Below are 27,569 nucleotides of genomic sequence, written 5' to 3'. Positions count from 1 at the left end.
CAAAGAGTCAAGAGCCCCGAGGACATCTATACATCATCTCAGCAAGACATCCGCGATTAAGTACTCATTTTTCTCAACATCCCCTTGATGTCTTGGTGTCAACTTGACCACATGACTTCTGAGGGTTTGCTTTTGGTTGGTCCGAGCCTGCCCCAGGGGAACGTTCGGGACCAATCAAATCCAGGCTTTTGTAAGTCAGCTGGTTGAGCGCACACCCTGATTGGTGGAGCGGAGTTTGCGAGCTATTATAAGTGTTCTGAGGCAGCTCAAGACAGCCTGTTGGAAGTTGTTGAGACGTGACAGTTGTGTATGAAACCACTCGCGGCGGATGGTTTACGATGAGTTCTCCAAAGGGACCAGTTGAAGCGACAGCTCAGGAAAAATCGGACTCGGACAGCGAGGAAAGTCAAAAGCCGAAAGATATGACCACTGACACGGGACATAAAGTAAAGAAGACTTACCTCCCGTTCAGCGTTGAATCCCTGATGGCCAAGTCGAGCTGCCAGGTCGCGTGTACTCCGGCTCTCCAGCACCAGAGGCTGGGATTGGGACAGGACTTAGTACGGACTTACTTTGTAGAGAAATCCAAAGTTTCTGTGGACACTTTGTCAAGCGTTTCGGACAGCCTAAACGACGACAGTGAAGATTTAAGCGATAAGGAACAGAGCACTTGGCCAAACTCTTCGTCTTTCACATCTCCCCCTCGTAAGTATTGCAGCCGTTTACAGTCTTTGCTGAGTTTGTTCATTAGGCTATTATTTTGCTTTCAAAACAGTGTACATTTTGATGCATATTTAGAACTGAATTACACATTTTGACATTTAACTAAAATGATAATTATAAAAAATAATTATAAAAAATAATTATTAAAAAAGCCCCTTCCCATTTCTCATTATTTACGTTAGGCTACAGATATAGCCTACATTTATTTTAATAGGCCTATATAGCCTATTATTCAGGCTATAATAATCGTTTAAAAGCGAAACAAATATTACAAATAGCCTATATTTAATTTAAATAGGCTAATGTTATTATAAACGTTAACCTAAATGACTAAACAAAAGTTCTTGCAAGGTAGCTAAATAATAAACTCGAAAGAAAGAAAGAAAGAAAGAAAGAAAGAAAGAAAGAAAGAAAGAAAGAAAGAAAGAAAGAAAGAAAGAAAGAAAGAAATGTTTAAAGCACATTTTTAAAAAGATTAACCCAAGCATCAAATCTTTCTCATAGGCCTATTGCAGGCGCTTGCTATTGATAATAATAATAGCCAACCATTAACAACAATATTCATCTATTAGACATTTGTAATAGCAAATGGCTAGTTAATTAGTAGGCTGAATGAATTTAAAACATTTGGTAATAGACAAATCGTTTTTTTAAGAAATTACAATTAAGAAATAATATTTGCGTTCGAAACCATTTGTTCGCTAGCAAAATAATAATTTTAAAGTGTTTAAAAAAACAAGGAGAAGAAGAAGAAGAAAGTTGCAAACTCAAAAAGAAAAAGATTTCAGTGAATTCTGAAAGAAGGAAACAAAAGAGGATAGTCCAGAAAAATGCACGCAGGAGGCATTTAGAAACAGATCCCCGACTTTTTCCTGACTTCTAAAGAAATAACCGTTTGTTCCCGGTTTCCTCCAGGTCTCCCGAGCCCACCGCCGTGCACCTTACGCAAGCACAAGACGAACCGGAAGCCGCGCACGCCCTTCAGCACCTCCCAGCTGCTATCCCTCGAGCGCAAGTTCAGACAGAAACAGTACCTCTCCATCGCCGAACGGGCCGAGTTCTCCAACTCCCTCAACCTCACCGAGACCCAGGTCAAGATCTGGTTCCAGAACCGGAGGGCGAAGGCCAAGAGACTTCAGGAGGCCGAGCTGGAAAAGTTCAAATGCGCCTCCAAGCCGCTTCTGGCCCCGTTCGCGCTGCCGTTCCCTCTGGGATCCCCATCATCTCTCTATGGACATCCAGCCTCCTTCCCGCGGCCCGTTCCGATGCCAGGACTATTTAACGGACCCGTGTCCTATGGGATGTATTATTTATCATAAAACAAAACTTTTACCTGACGGCTTCTTCCACTCTGAAATGACTTTCTTTGCGCAAATAACCTATCCATGTTTACACAGAATCGCAGGGAAAATTGCTATGATTGGTCACATTTACATGATTGTTCTTGTCAATTGCACAACTAAGTGCTGAATAATACTAACGAACAACATGTAATTATTTTTCAGAGGAACCGCGTAATTGCGCGTCACGTTTCGTTTGAACCCATGAATCCCCTGTAGAGCCACGCGAGCTGACGGAAGGAGCTGCTGTAGTTATATCGATCGCGTGTGTTGTTGTTGTTGTTGTTGTTGTTGTTGTTGTTGTTGTATATACTGACATGCTCTTGTAGAGCAGGTATAGATGCTGTGTAACTCTTTTAAGATCATCTGACACGGATGCTATCCGTCAGGAGAAGTACTTATTGGCCTTATGTTGGAAGTGCCTTGAAAGACCAAATATTTATTAGTTTAAAATAAAAATATTCTTTCTTAAATTTAACCTTATCCTTTTGTTTTATCGTCTGATTTTTGAACGTCATATTTTTATTAGAGGCATATCTGACATTGATACAACCCATTTTTCTTGTTTTTTTTTCAATGACATGTATTTAGCATCTTTGAAGCCGTTAAAAAAAAGGCTTATTTAAATGTCCGTATCTAGGCCTATTTATATATTTATTTGATATCTGATGGGAATATTAAGGATAAACAACCAGTAGCCTATATCAACATGCTCCGTTTATAACCTAAACTTTCTTTCTATTCATTTCTCGCACAGTAGCCTAATTATATATATATATATATATATATATATATATATATATATATATATATATATATATATATATATATATATATATATATATATATATATATATATATATATATATATATATATATATATATATATATATATATATATATATATATATATATATATATATATATATATATATATATAATTAGTCTCTTTCACTTGTATATCAGTAAGTGTAAAATTTGCGATTAGTTAAAAAAAAATAGTTAATGTTGCATAAAAACTAAGTGAAATTATGAAGGAACAACCGTTACAAAAAAGTTAACAATAATAGAAATACTTCCAATTCATGAATTAAGTGAAATGAATCAAAGTAATTTTTAGCTAATGTTTGGCATGAAAATGTATAGGAAGATATACATAATGTATTTATTTGTTAACTAATCACAATTTTTACACTTACTGAAATACAAATGAAAGACACATTATCAATAGGCCTCTATGTCTGTCTGTCTAAACATACAAAATGCAAATTTTAAACTTTTTTTCTTTAACTTTCAAAGAAAAGTTTGTCTTGTTTGCTATACCTCAATTACAATTTAAATACAATTCAGGAAATTCTCATCCATCAATCCATTCAGTCAGTTAGACAATTTTTCATCAGTTATTGATATAGGCTACCAAACCAGCTGGTCCAATCAAGTTATCATTAAGCTTAGCTAAATGTTTAAATACATTATTATTATTATTATTATTATTATTATTATTATTATTATTATTATTATATTGCTAAATTATAGGCTACGTGTAACATTTACATAGCCTAAGTGTACCAAAACTATTTGAAGAATAATAGCTAACCTGACTCATTAACATATAGACCCACTTATGTGATTATTTTGTAAAAAAAAAATTGAGAACCTTATTTATTTATATAAATATTTTTTTAATTTCATTTTGAGTATCAGTTGCGCGAAAAAGCTCCATCCTCTTACACGTGTCCTTTGTTTATTGACCAATAGATGGCGCCATCGGAAACAGGCATGATACTGTGGTGTGGTTGATAGCGATAGTCAAACTTCGGTTGACACTTTATACCAGTCGCTTAGTTCTTAACACAGAATATAAAAGTAGCTTTTCCTTCACGGAAAAATTCCTCATCCTAACCTTCAGTCTCAAAGCGGAGTCTGTGCATGGTGCCTAATGGTGCCTGTAACAAACATTTGACTCCAGTTTGCAATAGTGACCCAAGGCAACATGTCAATGGCTGCGTCCGAAAACCTAGGCAGCTGACTGGTTCTCCGGCTGCCTTATGAGACAACGGCTTGGCAGCGTTTTGTGCATGAAGGCACCTCACGAAACGATTTCGGACAGACTTCTGAGGCAGCTGTGTAGCAGTTTAATAATCTACAGCAAAATAGAGAGAGAACTAAACACATATTCAATTACATTAGTCATTTCTCACTAGAAAGTACATCAGAAGTAATATATATATATTAGTAAAAAACATACATTTACATACAAACTGATCAGCAAACGCAGTTTTCGGACTTATTTTCACAGCTCAACTGTCACTGAATGGAAAGCACAGGATTGTGGGATACATGCATGTTGCCTTCAAAAATCGATCAGATGAAGGTATCACAGGTGACAGGAAGTGAAGGCTTGATCCCTTCCTGCCTTCAAATGTGTCCTTCGAAGGCAGCATTTTCCAGGTCATTGAAAAGCAATCACGTGCCTTTTTAATCTGATATCAATGTTCAATCCTCAGATGCCCCAAAATATTATTAGTTACGAACTTTATTCTTAAGTGATATTGTAGCCTATTGTTAGTTCATTTTGTGTGACCGATTGTAGGCTAGGCCTATCTCATAGAAAGAGACACATGACTGCTTGACAGCTTTTATTGTTGCTTGCAAAAAAAGGTATTATCATTGCTGTTTGTTATATTTTGTTGCAATAATATTTGTTACTTCTGACTTTTTTAGCCTTTAAGCGGTTAGTAGCCTACAATTAAATACAATCACACGCTAAGGTTATGGCAGCTGGATATGATAGCTGTTTGTTTGCTCAGTTGCAGAGGTCAGTCTTGCAGCACTTAGCCGTCACAACTTCAGCATCTATGTAGTCCCAGCAGGTCTCCAAGGCCATACAGGAACGGATTACGGGATAACCTGCGGAAACAACGTTTAATGTAGGCTAATTAACTAAAAAAAAAAATGATTTGACTAACTTCTGTCGTATCTGTTTTAATGGGTTTTGATGATCAACTCACCCAATAAATCAGGCTTGAATATGAGATGTCCACAGTTCGTGATATGAGGCCGACATATCTGCACTGATGGAGTGCACGGATTCTTAAACCCTTTGGAAACACACAGGTTACACCGCAACGCCATTGCCCCGAAAGAAAAGTGGGTAAGATCTGGGACAGAAAAGAAATAAGACAAGGAGAAGGATATTAATTAGGCATTGCGAATAGACTTTTATTTATTTATTTATTTATTTATTTATTTATTTATTTATTTATTTATTTATTTATTTATTTATTTATTTATTTTACATAGCATAGGCCTATTGCATTTGCATGAGACTGACATGCAGTGCAGTGTTGTGGAAAGTTATTTTGAAAAAAGCTATGCTTTACAATATTGCATCCATTTTTGCTTATTGGCAGGTTGAGTTTGATCATTGAAGGTGAGCAGCAAAGACAATGGGAAACAAAGTGAGATTAAATAGGCCTACATAAAGTAGGCTATATTTGTGTAATTTAGCATATTTAATTATTGCAGGTTTGTGTAATATTCGGAGTGTGCGCTTTAGGGTTTTTAATCATTTTAAAGAATATTGAGGGTGCTTTCATAGGCTACACCCAGTGCAATTAACGAAATAGCAAATGCACTCGCCCCCAATCCCCCATCTGTTCATGCATGGGCGTGCTGGTCTGAAAACCAGGTGTGTTCAGGCGCATTGTTGGCGCGTTGCTGTTTTGAGGAACTGAAAAGGACTGCGCCTTTGACCACAAAAAAAGTGGTCTAAAGTCAATAAGGCAGGTTTTTTTTTTCTTTTTTTCTCAAGAGTGTGTTAGTAATATGCGCCTATAGGCTCGACAACACACATACTCTCTGCTTATTACACACACAGGGATGCAAAGCAGCACACAAACATTTTTAAATATAAAAAAAAAAAATGTTTTCCTCATGGAGAGTCCTTCTGCTTGCAAATTCTGCCATGTAAATACCGAATCTGCCAGGGTGTAAGTTCAACTGGCTTTTAGGGAATGGGAGATGAGATTGGTTTATTGCATGTTAAACCCAAAACACAGCCATGACTCATTAAGAGACTTGGACAATGTGCACCTGCGCCATGTGCTCAGAAGATTAAAATAGGGCCCTGAATCTGTTGTTGTCCGAGATGAGTAAATCCTCACATTTAGTTAAAGAACTAAGCCCGGCACACAAAGCGCCACTGCAACTCCCTGTTCATTTCAGGTGTCATTAAACAAATAAATGGGGGGAAAAGTAACCTGCTTATTTGAAAAAGTAACTCAGATATTTTGTTGTAAATTTAAAAGTAGTGAATTACTTGGAAAAAAGTGTAATGTGTTATACCCCCAACACTGAGATTAGAACTTCCATTGTGATAGCAATATTTTATGCACCTTTATGTGTGAAAGACATCTGTTAGACCATAACAATTTGAACAACAAACAAGCTTACCATGAGTAAGAATCATTAGGATGCAAACAGCACAGAACGACTTCATTTCTCGCTGAAACTTGTATATCTGGAAGAAAAACGTAACAGATAATTACAGAGTAAATATGAAACTGGTTAAAATTCAACAACATGAGGGAAAATAAACGGATAAATGTCAGTCTCACCACCTAGATGACTGCTGTGGGATGTATCTCACTCTGCAGATAGACACAAGTGGACTGATACATTTAGTTAGTGGGAGGTTTTTCCTATCCTGAAGTGTGCGTCATTTTATTCTTTGCTGCTGGGGTTGTTAAATGGGTAAGACATTTTGTTCTGTGTATATATATATATATATATATATATATATATATATATATATATATATATATATATATATATATATATATATATATATATATTTAATGTTAAAAAATATACAATAGAAAATACTTCTAATTTATGAATGAAATTTATCAAAAGTACTTAAATACATTAGCTAATGTTTTGCATGAAAATGTGTATTTTCTTTTTATTAGCAAAATCAGCCATTTTTTATTGCTTTATGCTGTGGCAATGCATGATCCGAACACAGTGGAACATTATTTTTTACATTGTTCCAATTAATAAGGATTTGTTACATTTGTGCAGCAGTAGTGTGAGTTTACATTATTTGGGAAACATCACAAAGGCATCATTATTTGATGGTACATTATGACCCAAGACAAGTCCAGTGAAATTCATGTTTATGCTGCCAAGGTCATACAGAGGGAGTCCAGCAACATTTGTAATCTTGTCATTTGGTAATCATAACTGACAAGTTGTTATAAACTAACAAACAAAAGAATGAGCTGACAAATGAATACTTTATTTTGCTACTTTAACTGTTAGTGTGAGCTGCAGTGAAAATCCTGAATACATTAAATAACAATATATCAGACAGTTTAAGTAAAAAACCTACCATTGTTTACCTGATGATTCAAGAATTAGTATATAATCAAGAATTAGTATATAATTAATAATTAGTATATAATCAAGAATTAGTATTGAAATCACGTAATTTTAAAGATAGTTCACCCAAAAGCAAAATTGTGTCATTTACTCACCCTTGTGTGGTTCAAAAGCTGTATGACTTTCTTTTTGTTCATAGAGTGGAAGTCAATGGTCCCCAAAATGGTTTGTTTACCAACGTTCTTCATAATATATTTTGAGTTACGCATTAAGTCATACAGGTTTGGAACAACTTGAGAGTGAAAGCGTTTACTAATACTGAATCAGACCGTTCAGATATTACCTTATCCTGAGAGGGAAAATGTTTTTAGTAAAGGAAATTAAAATATTTAGCAATAAAGAGAGAAGCAGTGTGATGGAGTGAGGGTAAACTACACTTTATTCAATGCAGTAGAGTATCAGGTAACTTCTCTGAACCAGAACACACAAGTGACAGAACGCACATCGGTATAAAGAAGAAGAGACGTTCGGCATACTGGCATGGGAAAAGAAAAACAAAAACAAAAACAAAACAAAGCAGAACAGAACCCATAAACAAACAAGACAAAACAAACAAACAAAAAAAAACATAGCAAAACAAGAACAAAAACAAAACATAACCAAACAAAACCCATAAAAAAAACTAAAAAAAACAACAACGATAAAATACAGAACTAAAAATGAACCCATAACAAAACAAAACAAAACTGAACAAAAGACAAAACAGACCAAAAACAAAACCCAAAACAGAACCAAACAAAACCCAAAACAGAACCAAACAAAACCCAAAACAGAACCAAACAAAACCCAAAACAGAACCAAACAGAACCAAACAAAACCTAAATCAAAACAGAACAGAACAGAACCCAAAAAACAAGACAAAACAGAACAAGAGAAAAAAAGCAGAACCAAACAAACCCCATAACAAAAAAGACAAAACAGAACAAAAACCAAATCAAAACAGAATGACAAAAACAAAACCGAAGAAAAAGAAGAAGAAAACGGAACCAAACAAAACCCATAACAAACAAGACAAATCAGAACTGGACGGAAAAAAAACAAGAAAAAAAAAACTGAACAAAACAAAACAAATATACTATGTTTCAGGTGATCAGTGGCTGTGTATTATGGCTACTTAAAAGTTGACTTTTGTCATTTCTCCTTTTTTCCCCTTTCATCTCATATTCGTCACTGAGAAAGGTGTTTCTTTACATGCTGAGGAAATCTGAGGAAAGTTACGTGACTCCTAACGGCAATGGCTAAATATGTAAGGATGGACATAAAAACATATTCCAATAAAGCTTTGCAACATTTAAAAAAGTTGTAGTGCTACATGACATCAATCTCTTTAAGTGCTGCTGAAAGTATTTAACAAGACCTCAAACACAAATCAAAAATATATTATTGCAAATAATTAGTTAATACTGCAGATACATGACACTATATGTATCGTTCATAATCATAAAAAATGTAAGTCATTAAAAAAATCTGTAAATGTAAGAGTTACCATCACAATTTTAAGAACATACAAGAAATTCCTGCAACAAGAGGATGATTAAGAAAAAGTCAGAAACTTAAAAAGTATAAAAAAGGGGAAAAGAAAATGAAAAAACATATCCTTGCTCTGATAGTGAACTGACCTGTTCAAGATCTCAGCAGTTTCAATTCAATTTCCATTTTCCTAGCATACATGATTTTTTAAATACATAATTAGAGTAATAGAGCATCTTTATACTGTATAATATCATTTTTTTTCTTATAGTTGCCAATTAATCTGGTTCAAAAGAACAACAAAAGTTTACAGAAGGGTCAGTTAAAGGAACAGTTCACCCCAAAAACTTCAATGATCTTATCATTTACTCAGCTTCATATTGTTCATGGAACTAAATAATAATACTTTTTGTTATATGCTGAATCATGTCCATACAATTGAGATTACAAAAGACCTTAAAGTGAGAAAATAACACTTCTGAATATGTGCATATTCAGACTGAAGACTATACATAACGTCAGAAAGGAATTATTAGTAGTTAACTTTCCTCACATAGAACGAGTGTATGACTTCAGAACACTTTGAATATTGTGCAAATCATATGGATTGATATCCCTTTCACTGTATAGAAAATATCAGTGTGAACGTAACATTTCCTTCTGGGTCCTATGGAAGAAAGAATATCATTTGGGTTTGAAACAGCATGAGGAAGCCCATTTCTGCCACATAAAAAAGAACCTTAAAATGATAGTTCACCCAAATATGAAAATCATCATTGTTTACTCACTCTCAAATATAAGCCTGTTTCCATCACATAAGACAAAAAATAATGCTTTTGTGAAAAGGAATGACATTATGAATAATGACAAAAGAAAAATATAAAATTCTAACAATGTGGAAATTGACATAAATTCAGATTTACAGATTTAAAAAAGCCTGCGTAAAGCTGAATTATGACATAAAAAGTTGAAATTATTACATACCAAGTCATAGTTATAAGATAAAAAGGCCAAATTGACATACTAGAGTCAATTATAAGATAAAGTCAAAATTGACTTTCTATGCTATAAATATATTAAGCTAATATATAAACCTTTAATGTTTTGTCAATTTCAACATTAAGTTAGAATTTTGACTTTTCATCTCATATTTTGACTTTTGTCGTTATTCATAATGTCCTTAATTTTCACAAAAGCATGATTATTTTCCCCCTTATGTGGTGGAAATGGGCTTCCATTTGATAGTGAGTAAACAATGATGATTTTCATATTTTGGGGGAACTATCATTTTAAGTTGACAACAGAACATATGAATATTCCTTCAACAGAACTTTCGGGAGGTACATACTCTGTGCAGATTCCCATCTTATAGGGAACAGAAATACAGCCTCAGTTGTACACTTCCACAAACACTAGGGGGCACTAAAGAGGACATGAGGAAGAAAAACATCAAGAAATGGAAGCAAAGGTACTTTAGTGATCTTCATTTTCTCCCGCCACATCATTAGTGTCAATTCCCTGATGGAGCAGTCCAGATGGTTAAAGGTTTCATACTGTTTTCAGCCGCTCATTCCCGCTAAATTCTAACACAACTGACATGATTTCAAGACCCACGCCATCTTTCTTTCAGCTGGGATTTGTGGTGTAGAAACCTGCTCAAGTGTTCGGCATTAAGGTCCTGATTATCAGATTCGTGCTCGTTTCTTAGCTCACTAACAACAATCAGCATACAGCATTTATAGACATAAGACGCACAACATGCACTCCCGTACACCCGCTCTCGCTCACAGAAAATGATCCGATATTATGTGTGTGTTCAGTACTATGCAACAGGAAGGAGGAAGACGAGCAGGAAACGAATGGATAATGTCACTCCTTCAAAAGGGGTCAAAAAGAAAGAGGTACACAGCAGCATACAGCTTAAGCATACAACATACCCGCCCAACACGGAGGGAAAAGGCAAAAGTCATGAGCATATATTTCATTTAGTCTACAGAATGTACACAAACCCTGGAAATCTGTCCATGTCGCTGAACCGGTTCGGTCGCATTGGGCCAATCAGAAACCACCTGTCCGTGACAGTCTTTGTCTCTGCCCGTAGGTGACTAGGAAGGGGCTAGAGATGATTTAAAAATGTCAAAGTAGACATGTGAAAACACATTTGTAGTGTAACTGTTTATATTATTGTGTGAATACATACATATATATATGTATGAGAGAGAGAGAGAGAGAGAGAGAGAGAGAGAGAGAGAGAGAGAGAGAGAGAGAGAGAGAGAGAGAGAGAGAGAAAGAATTTTTAGACATCACCGCAGGCAGTCCTGAGGCGTGTTTTTGAGCCCTCATGTCCTTTAGGGTGAATAAATTAAAACACTAATAATAAAAACAAAGACAATGGCTGGGGGAAGGTTTGGTTGGCGCATCCATCACATCATGAGCTTTTCGTTTCGTTTTAGCCACGCCCTTGATTCCCGGGAGTGAGCGTGGCTAATAAGCAGCAGCGTTGGCCCATTGGCAGGTGGACGGCGTTCAAGTTGAAGGATTAGTGGCGGCAGAGGCAGCGTTGGCGTTCGGACCACTGATGACACCTGGAACAGTTAGAGATGAACATAAAAAGTGGTTGTGAGAACAGTCTCGGGGTTTATGAGAGGCTGAAAGTAAAAAAAAATCCTACCTGTTGCAGCCGTAGAGGACTGGGCGGAGTTTTCCACCTGGTTCTGGGCATGTGCAGGGATGAGGACGGAGGCCAGCGAGGGGTTACTGGACAACTCTGATCAATAAATGCATATGATATTAGTGCAACACTTCACACTTCACTTTTACTAATACATTATTACAATCCAAATTTGTGCTGGTTAATAATATTTAATGGACCTGAGCTAACATGAACTAACAACGTTTTTTCCAACTAGGGCTGTCAAAATGAATGCGTTAATAACGCGTTAATGCAAATTCATTTTAAAAGCACTACATTTATTAATGCACAATTAACGCAGTTGGAGCGCGATGCACTGCCCTCGCTCATGTCTGAGGTAAATCAGTAAAGGTGCCCTAGAATGATTTGAAACAATGTTAAATTGTTCTCTGATATCTACATAGAGGGTATGTGGATTATTTAAGGGTAAAATTTGTCCAGATACAGTTTTACAGGTCCATTGACAACCCTATTAATTGTCCCTAGGATGTAATGCTCTGTTTTTGCCGTATTTAGAAGGGTCATGAATATTAATGTTGAGCTTTGCTCTGATTGGCTTATTTCAGCAGCTCACAGCAGTTCAGTGAAGCGTCTCGTGAGTCCTGACCGTCCTGACAGAACACAGACCGACTGAATGACACTTTAAGCAGAGCATCTCAAATGGATATTGATAAAATGCAGCTCACTTGTTTATTGGTGTTTTCAGATCATCCGCGCGCGGGAAAGAGCTCGCGTTTGTGCGGTTGCCAGATTTCAGTAATAAAATCCTCCAAACCGCTTTTCTGTGAAAAGAACACGTACTATCCGTTTTTTTACCTAAACATGTCCAATCTGGCAACCATGTGCACGCGAGCTCTCTCTCTCGAGCACAGATGATCTGAAAACACCAATAAACAAGTAAGCTGCATTTTATCAATCTCCATTGACTATCGTTTTAACTTATGGTGGAAAAGGTGACGTTTGCTAGAAGGATTGAGTGAACGATCTGTAAGCAAAGTATCTGCGTTTGTATTTTTTAATACAAAATAATATGACCCTTTGTCATTAGACACACTATTTAGTTTGGTATGGTACTTGGAGTTTCCTATTGTTACTGTACTAGCATCTTGCGTTATCTAGACAATGCTGTCTCTCTAAGAAACTTTCAATTTAATCAGAAATTGTTTAAACAGTCAATAAGTGGACAATCACTACTATTTAATGCTTGCAGGAATATAGTTGCCCCTTTCTTCAGTTTAAGACGCTGAGTGAAGCTTGCTTGAAATGGGCCGAACAAACGAACAATCTTGAATTAAATGTTTGTGGTATCCGATTATGATAAACCTCAACCATGTGTCGTGAAAGCCGTTTTTGCTATCTTCGAGTGTCTTTCCATCAGTAGATTTGGCTTGTTTGGAAATATGCAAATGAGGGGGCGTGCATATAAATGATCCTCACAGTTGGGTTTATGTTGAGAGTTGGAGTTTTTGTTTTACGAGATTTATATATGAAGTAGGAGGCAATGGTGTTTGAGACTCACAGTATGTGATGTCCATGTACTCTTATTATTTCACTATGGCAAGGTTAATTCAATGTTTCATTCTAGGGCACCTTTAACACCATCACCACTTAAAGTACAAGTGTTTTATTAAACTAAATACATTACAATCGGCTAAAACTAATACGCAGACCAGGTAACTTTACTGAACAAGGGCGCTCCCAAGTCCGTGTTACTCACACTGTTCGTGTTAATCGCCGCACAGTTACACACACACAGGCACACACACATAAAATACTGGCATTTCAATAGGGAACATGCATCTCTTAAAGGGGCCACACTCTATTTCTACTCTATATGGACCTCCTCCTACATATTCTGTATATGGAATATGAACCTCCTCCAGGTATGGTGTGGTTCTGGTGCGCTCTCAGGTCCGCATGACAGCTTTCACATAACCAATTTTTCATACGAACTGTACCCTGTTCTGAATTAAACTGCCAGTGTAAAAACTCCCTTTATTTATATTCTTAAAATGAGAGAAATCTCTGCTTATTCTAAATATTTATTTAAATAAAAATATTTGATGCATACAGCGTTCTAATCTTTAGCTTGGATGAAGTACATACAAAAGTGTAATCTTTAGTCGGTTCATTTGAAATCTTGAATGTAAGTTACTTTCTTTACATAATCATCAGGGACAGGCGATCTCTTCTCATTGAACTATGAAGCCACAAGATGCATAATGAAACAATAGATGGCAGTAATGCACAATTTTTGTGATCTAATAAGACAACGCTGCTTTAATGCATTGCAGGCTCTTCAAAACGCAAAATGGAACGTAGCTTTTAGTCGTGCTAAACTACTCCTTGCTGCGAAAAGTAGTTACTGGAAAAGTTACACTGTTTTAAAAGCAACTGAGCTACTGTTAAGCTAATTCAAAATGTAGCAAGTTAGTTAGCTTTTTATAGTCAGCTACTCCCAACACTGGACAGTTGTGCTATTTCCTTGCTTTTAATAAACTATTTAATGTGGTGCATTAATATTGTGCTCATTGTTTCCTCTTGTGGCCTCAGGAGACGAGCCAGCTTTCACCCCCTAACTGAAATTATGCCTTTTATACCATTTAAGCATAAAAATTTAATTTTGTAAACACATATTTGTCCATTTATACAATGTAAAAAAAAAGTCTCCAATTGAACATTTTCTAGTGACTGATCACATCTACATTTTTCAGTTGGCCCGAATTGAAATTCTGTGAATTGATGCAATTTAATTCACAGAAATTAAATTCGGCCAGCTGAAAAATGTAGATGTGATCAGTCACTGACTTTTTTTTTTACAGTATAAATGATGCCTTGTGAAAGGGAACCGAAACAAGAAGAAATTGCAAAGCAAAAGATCTACAGGTCTGAAAGTGTGAAGCCACGTACCCTGCGTAGTGAAATTAAAGAGCACAGGCCGCTCTCGTCCATTCGGGAGCTTCAGGATGGGCTCACGGAGCTCGTCGAAGAAAGTGTGAGCGCAGGCCTCGAGAGGAGTGAATCGAGCCGTGGGTGTGTACTCCAACAATCGGGAACACAGGGCTATTGCCTCTGGAGGGGTCCGAGGGCGGAAAACCTAACATATGGACAACAACAGCTTTATTAGTGCTATATACAAAGTTGAGGAAAATGTTGGCAATAGCAATTTTATAAGGCATTATAAGAAGAGTGTAAAGACAGCAATATAGCTATAAAGATAGAAGGCTAGAACTAAAGAAAGGAGAAAAGAGAAGGAATAAAAGCATGAAACACATGGAGAAACTCATGCAAACCTTAGTCCACGGGTGCGCCTTTATCTGTGGAAACTTGAATTCCGTGTAATTTGGGTTCATCTCTCGAATCTGCTCTCGTGTAGGAGTTCCCAGCACCTGGAGGAAACAAGTTTTCTTATTCTCCATTTGCAATATATAGCACAGCCCAAATCAACAGTGAACTGACCTCAGCTGAACAATGACACCATTTCTTTCTTTCTTTTCCACACAACAACAATTATTATACAAGATACAGAGGAACAATAGCATTGGGATCACTTTCAGAGCAATTTATTTCCGGCTGATGATTGACAACAACAACAACAATGACAGCCAATCAAAATCTTAGAATAAACATAAATGTACTGTTCATTGGTGTGAATGCTAATATAGTTATCTTTATAGCAGTGCTATTTTACTATTAATAGCATACTATTATAGTAACTTTAATAATTTGCAACTAGTTTGTATTTGTATATTTTCAGTTTTCATTTTAGTCAAAGTTTTAGCAATTTATTTTGATATATATATATATATATATATATATATATATATATATATATATATATATATATATATATATATATTTCTATTCATATTTTATTACACTGCTATCTTTATAGCAGTGGTTTACTATAAATAATATACTATTATAGCATCTATTTTTATTTAGAATTTTTTTTTATTTTAAGTTTTCATTTTAGTCAAAGTCTTAGCAATTTTGTTGTTTTGCTATTTAAAAACAAAAATATTTATAATTATAAATTTTTATTTCAGTTTCAGGTTTAGTGATTTTAGTACTTTATTTCAGTTAGCTGCAGTAAAAAGTCTTTTTTTACACTTTTTTTTATACTGAGAGGATTCTGCTTTAAATTAGGAGAAAGACTTTGCGTTCCTGAAAAAACACTAACAGCCTCTAAGAAAAGTGCATAATGCCATTCAACTGAGACACTTCAGTTCAGCAATTACAAGATAAGTTGAAGCAATCAAAATTTCAAGATTATTTATGAAAACACCCATGCAACACACACACGTCCACACCTTGATAATTTCAACGAGCTGATCGACGCCGCTGTCACCTGGAAAAATTGGCTGTCCAAGAAGCAGCTCGGCCAGTACACAACCAGCCGACCAAATGTCTGCACAGAAAGACAAAGGTAAACACTGCATATTACAGCACACACACTTCTTACGTCACAGATATTCAATCACATTTCTTTAGCATGCCTCAGAGTTGTTTTTGAGTTCTCTAAGCATTACACAACAACTATATTGGAGGTTTGATTTACTGAAGCATTTAGAAAACTGATACAATATCATTTAATGATGCATGTAACTGTAACCATGAAAATATGTCAATTCATGTTTTTAAATCACACATCACACATTATCTGAAGAAATAAATGGATACATTAGGAAATATATTTTATTATTTATAAGCCTTTGTTTAAAATTTATGAATTTCAATTAATAGTAATTTTAATCCCATCTAATTCAATTGAATAATCCTTGCTGTCAAATCGATTAATCGTGATTAATCGCATCCAAAACAATATAGTATACATTTTTTATAAATAAATATAAAAACAATTCTTAAATTTATACATCCATAAGTGTGTATTTATACATAATAATTATACACAGTACACACACATATATTATGTAAAAACAAACTTTTGTTTCGGATGCGATTAATCGCAATTAATCGATTTGACAGCACTAAATATGTAAAGACTATTTAATTCCATTAGATGGGATTTTACTATTAATTGAAATGTGTAAATAATAAAATAAAATAAATACATTTTTGGAGTGTGATGGTGTATTATAAAAAAAGTTTTAGAGTACAAAGTGCAGTAGAATACCAATGCTGGAAGTGTAGTCTGTGGCTCCAAAAATGAGCTCAGGGGCTCTGTAGTACCGCGAGCAGATGTAGGAAACATTAGGCTCACCACGCACCAGCTGCTTAGCACTACGGGAGACAGAAAGAAACGAACAAAACGCAAGAGACAGACAGAGAGAATTAGACATAATGAAACCAGAAATTATACCAACAACAGTGTACATCAAAACAGCCATCATTATCATCATAAGAACAGTAATCATAATCATTATCACCAAACACCAATTAACTAGAGCCAAAGTTTGTTAACGATAGAGGAACTTTAAAACTGTGTTTATACTGTATTTATAAGCAGTTTATTCAGATAAAGTCAAACGCAGATTCAGATCAGAATGCACAAAGTTAAATGTGTGGGATTTGATCTGTAAAATAGTCCCTTTCACACGTCATGAGACTTGTTCAATTGCCGTGAAATTGCCAGATGAAGTTTTCCGGTAAAGGTACATCTGTTTTTCACACAAGCAAAGTTTTTCTACATTTTGTTTTATACGGCAGCCATTCACACACCACCACCAAAATGCCCTCATTCCTTCAAGCAACCTCATGAGGGGCATCCAGGGATGCTTTATAAACAGCATACAATGAGTTGAAATAGTGTATAAGATGAACACGTTTCATGCTTTCCTTCACTAACATCTCCAAATAATCAATTTGTAAAGAAATACATAGGTATTCTTCTGCCTTGTTCAAAAATACAGTAAAACAGTAATATTGTAAAATATTATTACTATTTGAAATATAAGTTTATAATATATTTTAAAAATGTAATTTTTTTCCTGTAAGCTGCATTACTCCAGTCTTAAGTGTCACATGATCCTTCAGAAATCATTCTGATATGATTTGATGCTCAAGTATGTCTTATTATTATCAATGTTAAAAAAAACCTTTGTAACATTCTTTATAAATGTCTTAACTGTCACTTTTGATCAAATAAATTGATCTACTTCCCCTTGAATCAGACTAAATTCCTCAATTATTTTGTACATTTAATATCAACATAAATGATATCTGCAATACATCATATTAATTATTTTCTGTTTACCCTAAGGGGGGTTATCGCTGCTTTCCCTGCTTTTATACATGCTAGGCTGCATGGATGTGCAGGGAGTCCTTGCCCAGAACAGAACCATACATACCACCAATCCAAACTATATGCTAATAATCAATCAATCATCTTTGATGATAGTGGTCCTGACAGAATTACTAAAGACACACAGTGGAAAATGTGTTATCTTGGCGGCTGACCTTAATTCATTTGCATTTGTAGGAGTTTCCCTTTCAGATGCAAAATTTATGGGAGGAGAGTATTTAAATGAATCACACAATGTTATTTACTAAGATTTGCTCTCATTAATTTACTGATGTTTGTGCCATTATTTACCGGCCCAAAAAAAAAAAAAAAAAAAAACCCAGACGGAGACGCTAATTTGCTGCTATTGGTAGATTGCACGGGTCATTATGGAAATGATCTGGCTGGGTCTGTGTTCTTTAAAGGGGTACTTCAGCGCTGGGAAGATGAATCTGTATTTGAACTGGGTCATCAATGCAGTAGAAATGTGAAATTATTTTTGAATTTGGTGCTTTCTAGACTGAGAAAAGACAGAAAATGTATTTTTGTCCCATGGGGATGAAAGACTACAATTCCCAGAATGCTTCGCTGCCCTGTGCCATTCCCCAACGCCACCAGCTTGATTACAGTGACTGAGTTAGAGAAGACACTACAATTAAAATGTGTTCAATATAATGAGTGAGTCACCGCGCGAGTATCACAGCACTGAGCACTAACTGCACGAGTGATAAGAGCTGAGGTAATCGCGACTACACTCACGGCATACATTCACAACGTGAGTTCAGTCTGGCGCGTTTCAGTTCATGCCTTTACAAGCTTAACTTTCATAGAAATTAATTTGAGAAGTTAAAAGACTTACATTGCACACCATAGCTCCGTTTAAATGAGTGCCTGCCAGCTGAGCTCTCCCTGCAAGCTGACTGTTATCTCCCATCCCCCACGCGCGAGTTCAAAACATGCGGAAATGGCTCCCTCTGCTGGCTGTAGTCTTTAGCCTTTGGGCAAACATTCCTCCTATGATGCAAAAATCGTCAATTTGCATCATAGGAGGAATTTTTCTAGAAATAAAATGCATAAATCTCTTGTCTCAGGGAGATATGAGGGGGGAAAGCACAATCATTTGAATATACTCCAGGGTTTCTACTGATACAAAGCCATATGCTAATCGCTGAAGTAACCCTTTAATTTGCGTGTTGTCAGTAGATCACTCATAGAACTTTTCCATTCACTATAAAAAAAAAATATATATATATATATTGTTGGTTTAACTTAAACAAAGTAACCTGGTTGCCTTGAAATAAAATAAAAAAAATGAGTTAATACAATGAAGGGAATTGGTTTAATAAATATAAACTCAAAATATTATTGTATCTGAACCACATAAATAATTTTTTTTCATAAATTTCACTGCATTATTACAAATAAAACACAATTACGCTATATGCTTACAAAATATTTTAATACTACTTGAATAAAAAGTGATGTCAATTCTCAAAAATGTTCATTGTATTTACAATTTTTTTTAATTTCAATGAACTCAAATTTTAAGGCAACCAGGTAACTTACTTTTAAAATATTTTTTTAGTGTTTGTGCTTTAATGGAACTGCGCTTCACACTAATTTGCCGTGTTTAGTAAATCTGGCCCAATTTTTCTCAACTATCTTTTACTGAAGTTCTCGGTATGAACAAGTGCTGTTAACTTTACAGCAGGAGCTTATAGGTATGAAGGAACCTAATTTCCCCGTCTTACCTTCCAAAGTCACAAAGTTTGAGTACAGCTGTCTCTGGGTCGAGCAGGAGGTTCTGCGGCTTGATGTCTCGATGGCAGATCCCATACGAGTGGATGTACGCCAAGCTGCGGAACAGCTGGTACATATATAGCTGAAAACACACAAAACCGTGACTTTATTAAAGCAGAAATTACAAGCTGAGACAAATTTACAAATTAATCCACAAAAAGCTCAGAACTTAATAAAGATTGTCATATCAATCATATCTTGAGGTCATAAGACCTCTAAACCAGCAATACAACCATGGTCGACCAAGTTACATTAGAAAGCCCATTGTTGACTGGATAACTAATTGTCTATGTTCTAGAAATACACCAAACCAACTTAGAAAATCACACATCTGGGATTAGTGGGTAATGTCAGACTCTATTAAGACGTGTTACCTTCACATAGACCATGGGCAGATTCTGCTTGGCTCTGCTGTAGTGTCTGGCCACTCGGTACACGTTTTCAGGCACGTAGTCCATCACCAAATTCAGATACACCTCGTCCTTCTGAGGAAGTGAAGAAGAAGACGAGGGAGGGACAAAAGAGAGTGTTTGAGATCTAGAAAGCATCTTTAGGTTATTTATGGGTTACACAAGCAATGAGCAAAATAGACGTACGGTCTCAGGTGTGTACATACAACCGCATCGAGAGTGGTTTGCTAGGTTATCCTAAATATTTTGGTTGAATTTAAAATATAACATACCGGTCCACTGATATACACTACTGTCCTAAAGTTTAGGATCAGTAAAGACTTTTCAACATTGATAATAATAAGAACTGTTTCTTGAGCTTCCAATCATATTAAAAACTGAAGACTGAAGTAATGATGATGAAAATTCAGCTTTGCATCACATAAATAAATGACATTTGAAATATATTCAAATAGAAAACAGTTATTGTTGTTATTATTTCACAATATTACAGTTTTTGATTTAAAAAATATTACAGACCCCAATCTTTTGAATGGTAGTATAATGTTACTCAACTGTTTTTTGGGGTTTTGATCATATAGTACCACCCACCCCTAAACCATTCCCATCTCCACCGAGACATTTACTGAAGATAATAAACATCTGGTGGTGGACTTTCTATTCAGGGGTCTGAGACTCATCACACATGAGACACACTGACTATTAGAACAGTCATTTTTTTCTCTCTCTATTCCCCCAGAGACAAGAACTCCTTAATGTAGCTGGAAAATGAACCTGAGCCAATTCCTGCTTCGCAACAGTGAGATCAGCTCTGCAATTGGCTCGTGATTGGCCGGTTGTTTTCTGAGTTGTGCTGTGATTTGTTGTTCATGCACACAGACTTCTAATTCTAAGATAAAAGAGGCTGCTAAATGATAAATATTGATATCAAAGGCTCAATGCTGGTGCTTTCATACAGGTAATAACTAATGACAAGCATTTAACAATACATGATCATTTTAGAATTAATAAACAATAGCTTGATGCTATTACAGCTGATTGGTCAGTACAGCACTCCAATCATGCCTAAATGCATGACATAGTAACATCTGTAAAGAAGAAGAAAAAACCTCTTTAATACTAGCATACTGCATAATGTCTGTGCACACTATTTTTTAAACTGTTTGTAAAACTGCAAAATATGCAATGATAAACTTTTTTAAATTGCAGTTTGCTACATTGTTCAAGATGTAGCAAGTTCCCACAATATACACATTAAAATATGTAGCTAAAATATGCATACAGAAAATGATTATAGCACCATTAAGATTGACTGATTGACAGATTGATTGATTGACGGATTGATTGATTGATTGATTGATTGATTGATTGGTTGGTTGATTGACTGATTGATTGGGTGATTGGTTGACTGATTGATTGATTATTTATTTAATTGATTGATTATTTAATTGATTGATTGGTTATTTAATTGATTGATTGATTGATTAATCGAGTGATTGATTATTTGATTGATTGATTTATTTATTGATTGATTGACTGATCGATTGATTGACTGATTGATTGATTGATTGATTAATCGAGTGATTGATTGACTGATAGAAATATAGATTATTTGATTGATTATTTGATTGATTGATTGATTGATTGATTGACTGATCGATTGATTGACTGATTGATTGATTATTTTATTGATTATTTTATTGATTGATTGAATCATTAATTTATTGATTAAACAATTAATCGTCTGATTGTCTGGCTGATTGGATGATTGATCGATTGATTAATTGACTGACTGATTGATTGATTGATTGTGGCAATGTTCCCACAATTACTCACATTGACTTCATTCCTATAAAACAACAAACAACAAATAATTTATTTTTATTAAAGGTGCACTATGCAGCTTTCATCCACTGGAGGGCGCCTATTCAAAATAAATCGTAGTTTGATGACGCAAAGTGTGAGCGCAGCATCTTGGGAGATGTGGTCTTCTCATCACAGCCGGTGGAAAATAGGACTCGGGCAGAAATCACGTTCATGCATGCGGTTATTAACGTTACTGTAGTGTAAAGCAGAGCAGGACCGAGTGTTATGGACCTGAGCACAGCTGCTGGAGCGATTGTTAAACAAATACCCGCCTCGCGAATACCGAGACTTTTATTATGACGGGACGGGACACATTCGCCGGGCGCCTGCACTGATCCGCTCTTCCGGTTATGATTTTAAGGTAATGTTCTGTTTATCATATTAGATACATTTAAGTGTGTTCAAAACGATGTTATGACGTTACTCTGTGCGTTCACTTGTTCACACTGCTAAGAGTAAAGCGCTCCTGCCAAATAAAAACCGAGGGTAACGCAGATATGACGCAATTGACAGGCGACTCCCTCAAACGCAATGCTGAAACGTCCCTGTCCTTAGTTAAAATAGCAATTTTCTCACAATTTACAAATAGTTGGAAACATCTGGGATATTGTAGGTACTCAACTGAACAAAATATATAACACCGGCCTAGTGGTTTTTGGATATTTTACTTAGGGATGGGCATTTTCCCAAAATATTGTATTCGAATATTTGGGCTCATAAAAATCGAATATTCGAATATTCGTTTATTTAAATTAGGTATTTTGAGAAAATGAGAAATGTTTCTTTCTTTTTTTCTCTAAACATGTCGTCACCATTTCTGAACAAGCTTATGATTAGGCAATGTACACAACACGCTTACGTTATATCTTAAGGTTTTTAAAACATTAAACAGTGTGTAAAAAAATGCCTAAAGAACAAAAGCATTATAAGCTCAAGAAGCACGAGCGCAGAGCGCGTCAGTTAGCGTGACGTACAAACACACACACACACACACACACACACACACACACACACACGTCAATAGGCTATAGCCTACCGACCTGTGTGTGTGTGTGTTTGATATGGCTGATGTGTTTACTTTGTATTGTTTCACATTTTCATGTAGAGAGAAACTATAATATTATTGGATTATGATATTATTCTCGGGTGAGAAAATGCGCCACTGACAGGCGTTGCGGAGACAAAGATAACGGTTAAGTGAAGTTTGAGTGAAGAACTTTGTGTTTTCTGTTCATAAACCCTCAAAGAACTTTAAAGGAAGCATTTGTCTCGAGATCATTTTGCTATCATAAGTTATCTCACTCGGGGTAGCTGTGACAGATGAGCTTACCTGAGCAGTGATCGCTCATTCCACTGGTGTTTGGATTTCATGTGATTCTCGTTTGTGGTGGTGATATTATTATAACTCAGTTTCAGTAATTGATTTCATCAAAAGTAACTCCATTTTGTAACAGCATTTTCAATTTTCATCGAAGTAACGTTAATTCCAAACATTGCGAGGCAGACGACGGCATAGTGATCAAATGCACTTAACTTATAAACCTGCTCCACAACGCCACCCAGTGGATTGAGATATAACTGCGAGATTTAGAGGGATTTCTCATGGATGCACTGTGTAGCCAGTTGCTTGTGACTTTTTATTTTATGTCATCCTACTTTTATTATTTTATTTTACCTTACCTTATTTGTGTTGAAAGAAATATTTTTGTAAATGTTTTAACTTCATCACAACTTAATGTTACCCTTTCATTGTTATTTATGTTTAATTTTCAATGGTTCCAGTCGGGAGTTCCTACCAATTGTTGTAGGTGGGGCCTTAATTAGTGGCGCACCTTAGGATGCCGCTTCCTCTTTAAGCGTTCGCGCTCAGTCTGACTGTGAATGCAGACGGGGAAGTGCGGAGTGAGACAGTAGGCCTTCCAGTGTGTGTGTTTTCTAATTTTGCTCCAACCTAGTTTTTCTTTCAAAGTAAATAAATGTACATCCTTCATCTCATCCATGTTTGGCTGTCCTTCTGTCCTGAGGGTACCACTTGATATCCGCTACAACTGCATTTACTGCCAGCCAATTAACAAAATAAAATTCGAATAGTATTTTTAGTTTTCGAATGTTAATTACAGATCGAATATTCGACTATTCGAATATTCGTGCACACCCCTAATTTTACTGCAAAAATACTACATAGTTCACGTTTAATATTTTCTCTATTTAATTAATTGAAATGTGATCTTTCTCCAGGTTCTTTATTTGTTTGATATTGTTTGCAGATTTTTTTTCAGTTATTGATGTTTAAAATTTAGATTATTTAGTTTAGAATTTTAGCTATTTTTTGCTTTCACACCTGCCTCATTTAGTTCGGTTGAATCGTACTAGAGTTCGTTTCCCTCTCTGGTGCGGTTGGTTTGGTCAGGTGTGAAAGCAGCAATCGCACTCGGGTGCGCACCAAAAGCAGACCAAACAACGGGTGCGCTTTCAAGCGAACTCTGGAGTGGTTTGTTTGTGGTGAGAACGTGATCCGACCTCGAACAGAACCAACTGCAAAAGTACTGAGCATTTATGGACTAAACCAACTGCGCTGACATTATGTTTATGACATTACCTGATAGATCGTTGGCAACATTTTTGGAAGATGAGCATGTCAGAGTTAAGAATAATTAATGAATGCCTCCGCTTGAAGTGATGAGCCGTTTGAAGTGCTCGCCGTTTGCAGTGCATTAGAACGTTGTTTTCAAGTCGCATCAGCGCTTCATTATTGTTTCCATACTGTGGTAAATTCACACAATGTAGTAGATTATGGCCAGGGACAAAACCAGCCCGCGCGGTCGTCTCTCCATAGTTGTGTAGTTTGCTGGCTTTTCCTCTTCTGTTGGAATTTTCCCACACGTACATTTTGACCAATCGAAAAGCAGTTTAGGAAATACGCCATGGCCAATGAGGGATGTGGATGTTGTCATGTGCCTGCATTTTGGTTCGTTTAAACAGTGGTTCGGACCAAAACAGTGCGGTGTGAAAAGGAACCAAAAAAGCTGAAAAATGCAACAATGTATAATTGTTTGCCCTTGGTTTGAACCAAATGAACCGAACTAGAGATGTGAAAGCACCCTAAGGTAATTAAGACACGCCCTGAATGCGGCATATGTTCGGAAAGGAAATGACGCTTTCTACAGAAAAAAAAGTCAATGCTTTTGCATTCTCTTGCAATTATATAGTTGGATAATTTTATATGAATTACTTGCAATTATTGTAGGCCTATACATATACATATTATAGGCATCATGGAGCCGCTTTTAATATGGAGGTATTGAAATCACTCATTTTTTTGTGTATAGGGAAAGGCAGTACTGAGTCTGACCGCACATTTTACAAGATATTTGTCAATGGCAATCAGGATCTGTTGCACACCAAATCCTCCGACATTGTCCTGTCAGTCATCTCTTCAAAGTGAAATCTGATGTACTGCACAGCAAGCCTAACAATGTCCCTTCAGGGGCTCCGTAGAATGTGTTATTCATTTTCCGTGCCTTTCCAAATTCCAAATTAGGCTTCTGGCAAATCCCTAGTCATATTCACAGTTAGTACTTGGAAAGTCAAGACAAGTGAATTGCATTGTTGGATGCACTAGCCAGTTGTAGACAGCACATATTAGTTGCATACTATTGAGTCTAGGTTGCTCATGTTCTTAACTATAGCTGGCGTGATAGTCCATATCCATGAACTTTGATTCAGCCACACCATTGCCAAGAGAGTACACAGGTATGTAAATAGGTGAGCGTTCTGTCTGGACAGGGTTACATAACTGTACTGATCCGGTTTCTGTGACACAAGGGGAGTTTCAATGGTCAGACACTATGTCACCATGCTGGAATGGAGGGTTAAACCGGTGAGGACAACCCTGCTCTCGCTGTCTGCCAATGAGACGGGCATAGATATCAGCTTCACAGGTCATAAACATACTCGCACGTACAGACATGAATGCTAAATCAACACGTTAATATATCCTGTGGTTACAATTCTCAGTACTCAAGTGGGCTAGCCTGACAAGTCAGACCCACATTAGGGCTGCACGATTAATCGAAATCGAACCGCAATCGCGATTTGGCTTGTGTGCGATTATGAAAGCTCAGAGGCGCCGATTTAAATAAAATAAATAAATGCCCAGTGTGTTAGCGAAGAGCGGCTCTGTGATCAACGCTGCTCCGTCTGAAATACTGCGCGTTTGAGTCGTTTATAACGTGCGTTTGAAAAAGCAACAGGAGTCAAACATCTTCACAAACTAGTGAAGCGTTCATAAACCTGTTCAACAAAAGACAACGTTTAATAACATGTTTACCTCACTTCATATCGTCAGTCGAGTGTGTGTGAGCTGATGTGGCTTCTCATCAGAGTGAGGCAGATGAGGCGTTATTTTATAGTATTCTATGTCAATCAGCACTGCATTATAATACACTTTATTATTATGAAAATACCCTTGACGGCTTGAAGAACTCAAATACACCATATTTTGCTGCAGTCGTGTTTATTGTCGTCATGTTTAATCAAAGCGTCTCTATCTTCTGTTTACAGAACGTCATTACTTCTCTGAGGCAAATGTGGCGTTTTCCGCTCAAGGGCGCCCTCTAGCTTTCAGTATGAATTAAAAACTTTGGATAATCAATAATAAGAAAAAATTATACTTAATACATTTTAAAACTTAATAAACTTAAAAAAATATACATTTATTGGACAATCCATGTTTTTCTTCAATGTACAGGAGTTTTTTCCCCCACAGTGGATGCACAAGAGGTTCATATTTCATATTAAAGACAATTGAAATCACAGATAAACAACACGCACACACACACACACACACACACACACACACACACACACACACACACACACACACACACACACACACACACACACACACACACACACACACACACACACACACACACACACACACACACACACACACACACACACATCTTTTATTTTATTTTTTTACCATAACTCCTTAGGCTTAGACCTTTCTAATGTTTTTAGTCATAGGCTGTCTGCATATTAATAGGTAACCCAGCAGTTTTTTTGTTTTTTTTGATAAAATAAGTTTTCTTTAAAATATTACAAAAATAATAATTATTAGTATTATATTGTTATATTTATTCTGACATGCTCTTTTTATTTGTAATTATGAAAATGTTATTGTAATGGTAATACGTCTTATTTTTTAAAAATATTTTAGCAGTAATAATAATCATAATAATTATTATTAGTCACATTAATATAAAAACACAAAATGTTATATACACACACTTTACATTTGTAAAAAAAATTATAATAACAATAATCGCATTTTAAATCGCAATCGCAATTTTATCCAGAATAATCGCAATTATATATTTTCCCCAAATCGTGCAGCCCTAACCCACATCAAGATGTTTGGTCTGGAAACTCACCATTGACAGGTCTCAATCCGAGGGGCGGGATAAACGGTTGTCTTTCAAACTCCCTCTGCACGCGATAGGATAGCACTACAACCAACCAGAGCAACGACGGTGAAACAGAGCTTGTTGATAGATTAAACAGTCGCCGTATCC

The 27,569-nt window shown here is 36.0% G+C and overlaps 2 protein-coding genes across 2 annotated transcripts in view; one reads left to right on the top strand and one right to left on the bottom strand.

Moving 5' to 3' along the window:
• The first annotated feature begins 292 nt into the window (after positions 1 to 292).
• On the top strand, positions 293 to 2,546 carry msx1b (muscle segment homeobox 1b). The gene is made up of 2 exons (XM_067440997.1): positions 293 to 705; positions 1,639 to 2,546. Exons 1-2 carry the CDS (start codon positions 339 to 341, stop codon positions 2,040 to 2,042), a joined length of 771 nt encoding a protein of 256 aa, XP_067297098.1. The 5' UTR covers positions 293 to 338; the 3' UTR covers positions 2,043 to 2,546.
• A 5,810-nt stretch (positions 2,547 to 8,356) lies between these two features.
• gsk3bb (glycogen synthase kinase 3 beta, genome duplicate b) overlaps positions 8,357 to 27,569 on the bottom strand; it is a 34,615-nt gene continuing 15,402 nt past the window's right edge. Inside the window, exons 5-12 of the mRNA XM_067440996.1 lie at positions 20,089 to 20,199; positions 19,666 to 19,796; positions 16,808 to 16,914; positions 15,984 to 16,081; positions 14,964 to 15,059; positions 14,581 to 14,767; positions 11,650 to 11,745; positions 8,357 to 11,563 (exon numbers count right to left, since the gene is read on the bottom strand). Coding sequence (XP_067297097.1) covers positions 11,505 to 11,563; positions 11,650 to 11,745; positions 14,581 to 14,767; positions 14,964 to 15,059; positions 15,984 to 16,081; positions 16,808 to 16,914; positions 19,666 to 19,796; positions 20,089 to 20,199 — 885 coding nt within the window. The 3' untranslated portion in view covers positions 8,357 to 11,504. The remainder of the gene's footprint in view (positions 11,564 to 11,649; positions 11,746 to 14,580; positions 14,768 to 14,963; positions 15,060 to 15,983; positions 16,082 to 16,807; positions 16,915 to 19,665; positions 19,797 to 20,088; positions 20,200 to 27,569) is intronic.

The sequence above is a fragment of the Pseudorasbora parva genome, chromosome 4, assembly GCF_024679245.1.
Source record: "Pseudorasbora parva isolate DD20220531a chromosome 4, ASM2467924v1, whole genome shotgun sequence".
Taxonomy (NCBI): domain Eukaryota; kingdom Metazoa; phylum Chordata; class Actinopteri; order Cypriniformes; family Gobionidae; genus Pseudorasbora; species Pseudorasbora parva.
The sequence above is the reverse complement of the archived record's forward strand: the minus strand, read 5'-3'. Positions and strand labels throughout refer to the sequence as shown.